The following is an 8201-nucleotide window of genomic DNA, read 5'->3' as shown; positions in this document are numbered from 1 at the left end:
AGGCAAAGGAGGTGGGCGGATGGTTCCCGGCCAGGCCTGCCAAAGGGCCAAGGAGACGGTCCCAAGGGGGTGTGTGGAGGGGGGGCTTGCAGAATGCCCCAAACCTTCCCTAATGGAGGATTCTTGGAGGGGGGGCTGTAGGAGCCACAGGGTGGTGTCCAGCAGGGTGGAAAGAGGGAGGAATGGGGACATTGCTTCCCCCAAGCTGCAGCCAAGGAAAAGGCAGGTCCTACTCCAGGCGAGGTCGGCCCCAGGCTCCCCCCTCCCCTGGGGAGAAGGTCCGCCCCAGGCTCCCCTCCCCCAAAGCCCCTGGGATGATGCTTGGGGGGGGGGGTCGGCTGCTGTGGAGGGGGGGCAATGACAGGGTTTGCAGCAGGTTGCTTCTGCCCCTTCAAACGGTTGGGGCTCTTCCTAACCACAGACACCCAGAAAGGGGCTCATCCGGGGGGGGGGGTCTCTCCAGGCTCTGCCCTCGTGGGAAAGGCCAGCCTCAGCTTGGCCCCTGCTCAGGGGGCCTCACGGGCCTCGCAATGCTGGGCCAAGGAAGGTCCGTCCGACGTGTCCGGGGCATTTCCCACGCCAGAGGCAAGGAGTGCAGAGATTTAATTTCAAGACCAGGCCCCTTCCGCAGGGGACCCCTCTCGAGACCCGCCTGCGAGGCCACCGGGCAAAGCAGTGAGCCCACCGCGGGGAGGGTGTCCTGCCCCAAGTCGGCGCGGCCTTGGCTTTCCAAGATATGCTGCCCCGCCCCGTCCCTCCCCGCAGTGGGTTGGGGCGGGGGCGGGGGCGGAGGAGGAGGCGGGGAGGGCGGGGGCGCCTCTTCCCGGCCCGCCGCCGCCGCCACCTCGGAGCCGCGGTCCGCCGCCGTCGGGGTTCTCGCGATGGGCAGCACCGCCGTGGACCTGGACAAGCACAGCCTGGCGCTGCTGGCCGCCAAGAGCGACGTGGTGAACGGCCGAGCGGCCGCCAGCTGGTGAGTGGCGCCGCTGCCCTTCCCGGGCGGCCAGTGCCGAGGGCTCCGGGGCGCGGACTCCTCTCCCGGCCGGGTGGGCAGGCGCCCGGTGGTGGTCTCTGCGGGGCCGGATCTCGGGGAGCCCCGGCGGGGACCCGGAGAGAGCAGGGCAAGCGCGACCCGCTCTCGCTTTGGCCCCCGTGGCGAGCGTGGCGTGTCTGGCGAGTGAGAGGAGTTGCTGGGTCTCCCGGGGACGGGAGCAGCGGGTGGCCTCTCCCCAGTCGCCTCGCCTCGTTGCCCGCAGCGGCTCCTGCTCTTTGCCCCCCGGAAGGCAGCCCGGCCCCGAAGCCGCTTCGCCCCCCGGAAGGTCCCCGGTAAAACTCGGGCGGAGAGTCCAAAGGGAAGGAGCCGGGGCCCTCCCGAGCCCTCCGCCGACGGGACAAGAGCAGTCCTGGGCCGTCCCGCCCAGCGCGGCCTGCCCCACCCCCGGCCTCGCCCCTTCCAGTCCCGGCCGGCCGAGGAAGCTGCCGGGGGGGCGAGCGCCGCCGTCCCGAGGGCCCTGCTGGGCTGCAGGAGGCGCCCTTCAGCAAGGGCCACGGCGCCGCTGGTGCTGCTGCCTCCCACCTGCTTTGCCAGCCTCTCCCCCCCCTCGGAGCCCGGGAGCTTCTGGGGGGGGCGGTGAAGTGCTGTGTGTCTGTGGGTGACAGCTGTGCCCGCCATGCCTCTTTCCCCACCAGCCTCCGTGTGAGAGAGAGGGCAGCTCAGCTCCGCGCTGAGCCCTTTTGCCCGTCCTATTGCCCCAGGGTGCCAGATGCAGGAGCGAAGCTCTACCAGGAAGCTCTGGGTGCAGGAACGGGGCCTGCCAGCCCTGCAGCTTTGAGGGCCAGATGTGGGTTCCCAGCAGCAGCAGCAGGAGGAGGAGGAGGCAGAAGCCTCCACTCCCTGGGCCCCATCCTGGAAGGCTCCTCTTCCGCAGCTTTCCCCCTCTCTGCTCTCTAAGGGCCTGCCAGGAGCCCAGCCAGCCGAAGCTGGGAGAGCTGGCAGGAGAAAAGAAGCCAGCCCTGGGGGCTCCAGGGGGCTGATCCTGCCGGGGTCCTGCCATCCAGGCTGCTGAAGCCAAACCTTTGGCAGGAAAAGGAGAGCAGTGCAGCTCCTGGGGTCTTCTGCGTGTCCCCTGGCAGGGCACTAGAGGCAGGTGTGCGCTCACAACCCTTCTCTCCACAAGCATGGTGAGTGCACACATGGCTGGAGGCCAAGGCCGGGGTCAGGCGTCAGCAGAGCTTGTGGGGTTTGGGCCTGTTTCAGAGCGAGAAGCAGGGAGGGAGGATGGGGCGAAGGAGAGTCAGGAGCTGCCCTCCCCCATTGGGCCCAGCCTTTGCCCCTCTCCTTGGCGGGCGCTTGGCACCACCTGGGCGTGTTACTCCTGCTCAGTAACCAAGCCCAGCCCCAGGAAGGCGGGATGGTGCTAGCACACGTGTGTGTCAGAGGATCTGCAAGACATTTGAGAGGGGATGGGAGGGGGGGGCTCTGTGGCCTTGGCTTCCCCAGAGGGAAAGGAAGGAGCCAGCTGTGTTTTCATCGGATGCCAGCCCCCCTCCTCCCTCCCCCCCAAGGCCATCTTCCCCTCCCATCTCCCCCCAGGGCCATCCTCCCCTCATGAGGCTGCTGGAAGCACAGCGGGAGGGGCATGGTGGGGTCACCTCCTTCCCAAGGGCTGGTGGAGGGCTTGGCCCCACGTCTGCAGGCAGGCCCCCCCCTCCGCCCCCTCCTCCATGCCGCCCCTTCAGCCTCCATTGTCTGAGAGCGGATGTCCTTCCTCCTGTTCAGAGGGGGAGACGGGGAAGGGGAAGCAACTGGGGGGGGTGGGGGTTCCACCTGCCAAGGGCCCAGCCGAAGCTCCCCAGGGCCTTTCTCCTCAGAGGATGGGGGGGCCTGGCGGAGGAGGAATCTGTCTCGGGTGGAGGCAGGAAGTCTCTCTGCGGCCTCCCTCCTCCCCCCCCCCCCCGCAGGGTCCCTTCCCCTCCTCCAGCCATGAAAGGGGAGGGCCGTGGGCATGCCTGCCTTGCCTCATCTGGTGCCCAGACTGGGTGCAGCTATGCAGGACGGCTGTGTGTGTGTGTGTGTGTGTGTGTGGAGTTGGGCCCAGATATTCTCTGCAGCTGGGACAAACACACCCACTGCAGCAGTCAGTCGGCCTGTGGGGGGAAGCAGCCGTGCCAGGCAGCCCTGGGGGACAAGGAGGCCAAAATGCAAGGCCCAGCAGAGCAGCGGACTTTGCCTTTCTGAGGCCAGAAATGAGGAGGCAGCTGGGGGGGGAGGAGGAGGGGGCCCCCCCTTCAGTCCAAGGCACCCAAGGGAAGGCCTCGCTGGGCTTGGGCTGCCCCCGATCCTCTTGTTCCGGGCCCCAGAGGAAGATGGCCAGACCTCTTGCAAAGGGATGGGGGGCCCTGGCCTGGGTCTCCCCCCGCAGACTGATTCCTAATGCCAGCCCCTCCCTCCCCCCCCCCCTCCCTCTCTCTCTCTCTCTCTCTCTCTCTCTCTCTCTCTCTCTCTCTCTCTCTCTCTCTCTCCCTCTGTCTCTCCGACACCCAGGGCCCTCTTTGCCTACCAAAATGCCAACGAGCTGAAGCTGCTGGACTCAGGGGGTAAGGCAGGAACCTCCCTCCCTCCCTCCTCCTTCCATAGATGGCACGGGGGGGGGCAGCCGGGCCCTTCTCAGTCCGATCAGCCTCCAGGGGAGGCAGGAGAGGGCCCCAGTCTGCCTGCCCTGCCGTGGGGGGGGGCATCTCCTGGAAACAACAGGGGGGTGGGGGAGTCTCGGTGGGCTTGGTGCCTGGGAGCCCCTGTGCCTGACCCAGCCTCCCCCTGCAGGAGGAGGCCCTGATGAACTGGCCAAGCGCTTCCAAAGCGGGCGCATCATGTATGGGCTGTGCCGCCTGTTTGAGCCCGCCACTGGGGTGCCACGCGTCGTCCTGATCCACTGGGTGAGAGCGGAAGAGGGGGAGCTGGGGGGGGCGAGGGGGTGTGTGGCTTGCAGCTGAAGAAAGAGCAAGAGAGACGGTGCCCAGATGCCTCTCGGGGGACCTGAATCTGGGCCTGGCACAGTCGGTCCAAGCCAGGATCGCTCCGGCCTCAGGACCTGCGCTCGGCCTCTCTGTCTTCCCAGGGCAGGAAGACCTCCCGGACGCCCTCCCAATGGGCTCCCTTCATTGTGGTTTTTGTCCCCTTGAGGGGGTAGAAAGGCAGGCTATTCACTGGGGGGGGAGCCTTGCTTTGGGGGGAATGGACGAACTGCCTCTGTGGGAGCTGCAGGCCACGAAGCCACGCCCACCCGGCTTCCCGGCCTTGCAGCAGGACAGAGTGGACACTGGCCGGGACGCTGCATGTGGCCCTGAGAGGGAGGTGAATCCCGGCACAGCCCCCCTTTTCCTGCCCCCCCCACTCAGTAGAAGCGGCCGCCTCCAAGAGAGCCGGCCATCGGCAGGGGGGGAGCAGAGCTCACGCCGGAGACCCTCCCTCGAGAAGGGCTGGCCACAGGAGGGCCTTAGTTTGCAACTCCCTTTTGTAAGGCTGCCCAACGCCAGACAGTGGGGCTGAGTGGGCAGAGCACCTGGAGGGCAGGGAGGCGAGTGGCCGGAGGACCCCTGAACGCAAGAGACTCGTGAGGGGGGAGGCCAAGAGCCATTGGAGGTGGCAGCTCCCGTCTTTAAAAGAACCCTGGAAGAGGCGGTTGTATGGAGCGCGTACAGAATGTGTTCCCTTGTGACCTCCCAAGGAAGGAAGGGGTGCTGGATCTGAGCGAAGGCCTCTCTCCTCTGCTGTCCTCCACCCCACCCACCCCTGTCCCTCCAGAGGTTCAGTCTAGAAAGAGCTGGGATTTTCCAGAAGGCCCCAACGGAGGAACTCTTGATATGCCCAGAGGGGGCTGCTGTGCCTCATCTCCAACTCTCTTGTGGCTCCCTTTGGGGGGGGGCTGTCCCCGGGAGAGCCATGCCGATCTTGCTGGGGAACAGCCCCACCCTCGCTGCCCAAAGGACGCGGGAGGCTGCAGCTGGGGGCTTCCGGAAGGGCCCCCCAAAATTGTGCAGCCGCTGCAGGAGTCTTTGATGGCCCCCTGGCTCCCCCTTTGGCACTAGGTTGGCGAGAAAGTCCTGGACTCGCGCCAAGAAGCTTGCGCTGGGCACCTGCCGGCCATCCGGGCCTTCTTCAAGGTGGGTGCTGGGCAGAGAGCAGCCCGATGTCCCTGGCCCCGGGCTGCTCCTGGGCTAGAAATGGGAGGTTGGGGGGGGCTCTTTTGTGGGTGAGAGAAGGCAGGAGAGGCTTGGGAAATGGGGGGAGGGGAGGAGGGCCCTGCTCCCCCCAGAGAGGAAGGGCAGCTGCTCTTCCCGAAGGAGTTGGGGGGGATCCCTGCACTGCCCCCTCCTCTCTCCCTCTGCAGGAAGCCCACCGGGTGCTGAAGGCCAGCCGGGTGGAGGAGGTGACCCAGGAAGGGCTGACCCGCCAGCTGTCCCTGGTGGCCCCGCCAGAACAGCCCCCCCCGGAAGCTGCCGTCCCCAAGAAGGTTCCGAGTGGGGACCCTGAGGAACTGGTGGTAAGGAGGAAGGGAAAGAGGGGGCGGGGGTCCCCCATGAATGAATGCTTGCACCCCAGCTCATCACTGGCCAGGTTTCCCCTCTGCTTCCGGCAGTGGCAACTGCGGCCAGCCCCCCCCCCAGCCCCCATGGGGCCCTTGGGGCTTTTCCAGGGAAGGCAGCTGCTGTCTCTGGGGAGGGCAAGAGGGGGCATCGGCCTCCCCCCTTTCCTTCCCAGCGCACAGAGAAGGGGGGGTGAGGCTGGGTTGCCTGGAGGGCCCCCTCCCTCAGTGCCCCCCTGCTCTGGCACAGGAGAGGAGGGGTCCCCTGCGGCCCCTCCCAGCTGCCTGCCTGGAGGGCACCTTGCCCATTTGCCTTTCTGCACCTGGGGGGCACCTGAGGGATGTCCCCTCCCCAGGTGAGAGAGAGGCAGCCTTCAGGGACCCCCTTGGTCTGCCCTCAGGGGACAAACTACCGGAAGACGAACCCCGCCCTGGAGATCCTGCACACCAAGAGGAGCTCCTTCTGGGCACAGGCGGAGGTGAGGGGGGGCTGCTGGGCTGCCCGGGGGCTGCAGGGCCGCGGGGGGGGAGGGGGGATGCCAGCCTCCCTCTCTGCCGCCCTCCAGAGGGAAGAGGAGGAGCGGCGCCAGGAGGAGAGGAGGAGAGCCCAGGAGGAGAAGAGGCGCTGGGAGCACCGGCGCATGGAGGAGGAGCGGCGGGAAGCAGCCGAGCGGGAGCGCCGGGTGCAAGAGAGGGAGAGGCTCGTGCAGGAGCAGAGGTAGGTGGGCGGGCCTCGCACCAGGGACCGCCACGCCCCGTTTCCCCGGCTGCCCTGTGCCCACAGCCCCTTTGCCTGGCGACTAAGGCCCCGAACCTTAAACCGAGGCTGCTCCTTGGGCAGAAATCGTCTCCTGGCCTTTCCCCAGCGTGGCAGCTGGACGAGGCCAGGACTTCCTGGGGAATTCTGGGAGTTGGAATCCAGAGTTTAAGACGCCGAGCTTGAGACACACTTCTAGGGAAGTGCCCAGCCTCCTTTTCTGAGCACCTCCAGCCACTCTGGACTTGCCCCAGAGGGCGACCCCCCCCCCGTCTTCCTCCCACTGCCCAGGGAGAAACGGCCCCCTCGCCTCCCCACTGTGGCCATGCCCCCCCCCAGGGGTCCTCTGCCTGGAAGGATCCTTGTGGGATGAGAGCCAGTCTGATGGGGGGGGCATTGGGGAGGATGGCTTGGACTGTCCCAGAGCTTGGCCGTCCTGATTGGGGGAGGGGGGCTCTTTCCTTTCCTTTCTCCTTTCTTTTCCCTTTCCCTTTCTTTGCTGAATTAGCTGCCAGCTCCAGGGCAGCAGACCAGCTAAGGCCATTGTAGTCATAAACTGCAGCATCCTCAAGGGTGGCAGAAGAGGGGCCTGCAGCCCTCCCCCCTTCCCCACAAGAGGGTCTGCTTCGCCAAACAAAGGGGAAGGACCTGCCCAGAACAGGCCTCAGAGTTGGGGGGCTCCCACCTCCCCTTGGACTTCCTGGGAATGCGCCCCACCTTCTCAGGGAGCCTGGGCAGCCCGTGCCCAGCGGGGTGCCTGCTGGAAGCTCGGTGGCTGCTGACAGGGCAGGGTGGCTGGACACTTGGTGAGGCGGCCCCACTGACCCTGGGCCCCCCCGAGCTGCACTGGGCCCCCGCTCCTCAGGATCAGCCACGTCCCCCCCCTCCCGCCTCCCGATCCACTGGGGAGCTGTAGGCTGAGTGGCAGATCAGCCCCCCATGAGAGGCTCTGCCCCCCCCCACAGGCAGCAGCAGGCCCAGCGGGAAGCAGAAGAGCACCGGTGGGAAGAAGCCCGACGGGTGAGCACCCTGCACTGGCCACGTGACCCCCTCCTCCACCTCTGGGGACAAGTGGGGTGGGGGCCATTGGCAGATCATGGGAGGCGGAAAGGGAACTGCGGGAGTCCCATCTGCTCGACTGAAGGAGGTTTGGCAGGCGGACGTCCGGCAAGTGACTCTTCTCCACCTGTTGAACTGATGCCTGCCCAGCAACACCGAGGTCATCCTGGCTCTGAGCGTTCCTTTTCTCTCCTCTCCTCCCCATTGGCAGAAGGAGCAAGCAAGGGCCCTGGCCGGGACGAGTCCTCAGAGCCAGGCCAGTGAGACGGACCCGGTGAGAAGACGGCAGCCAGGGGGCGGCTGGCAAGGATGCCTCGGTTTGAGGTGCCAGGGCGCCAGAGGGCTGGGGGACACGCTTGGTGGCTCAATGGAGGGGGCCTGTGGCCAAGCAGAACCCCCATGTGGACGGGGGAGGGCTCTGGCTGTAGGGCTGCTGGGGAGGGGCTCTTTTCCCTGGAAATGCTTCCATACGACCCCGAGCCTGCCCGAAGCCTCTCCCCTCCCTCTGGAAGCAGAGCCACTGCCTGCCTCTGGGATCTACAGGGGGTCTTCCTCTGCTGGGGGGGTGAGAGAAAGCGGGGGGGGTGTTAGAGGCATGTGGGGCCCCTCATGGCTTTTCTCCTGGGCACAGGAGGCAGCAGGGCCAGGCTCGCAGCAGCCACCCAGGGGCTTCCTCCAGGCGAGGGAGCGACGGCACTCCTCCACCTCGGGAGAACCGGGGCCAGGTGAGCACCCTGGCCAGGCCTGCCCTCACCATCCCATCCCACCCCGGGGCTGGGGGCAACTACTTCGTGGAGTAG

General features: G+C 66.9%; 1 protein-coding gene across 1 annotated transcript; it reads left to right on the top strand.

Moving 5' to 3' along the window:
- Positions 1-881: 881 nt before the first annotated feature.
- LOC107292503 (drebrin-like protein A) lies at positions 882-8201 on the top strand. The gene is made up of 10 exons (XM_029285164.1): positions 882-973; positions 3545-3597; positions 3824-3936; positions 5089-5163; positions 5391-5543; positions 5942-6064; positions 6152-6303; positions 7308-7362; positions 7613-7725; positions 8033-8201. The coding sequence occupies exons 1-10, from the start codon at positions 882-884 to the stop codon at positions 8199-8201; spliced, it is 1098 nt and encodes a 365-aa protein (XP_029140997.1).

Source organism: Protobothrops mucrosquamatus, unplaced genomic scaffold (genome assembly GCF_001527695.2).
Source record: "Protobothrops mucrosquamatus isolate PMUCROS unplaced genomic scaffold, P.Mucros_1.0 scaffold1360, whole genome shotgun sequence".
NCBI lineage: Eukaryota > Metazoa > Chordata > Lepidosauria > Squamata > Viperidae > Protobothrops > Protobothrops mucrosquamatus.
This window is presented reverse-complemented; position numbering and strand designations above follow the sequence as displayed.

Bases quoted from the DNA above. Each gene is read 5' to 3' on its own strand.
- LOC107292503 (XM_029285164.1), top strand. From the start codon at position 882: ATGGGCAGCACCGCCGTGGACCTGGACAAGCACAGCCTGGCGCTGCTG. The intron at 6,065-6,151 runs GTGAGGGGGGGC...GCCGCCCTCCAG, and splicing joins CCTTCTGGGCACAGGCGGAG to AGGGAAGAGGAGGAGCGGCG. The intron at 7,726-8,032 runs GTGCCAGGGCGC...TCCTGGGCACAG, and splicing joins CAAGGATGCCTCGGTTTGAG to GAGGCAGCAGGGCCAGGCTC.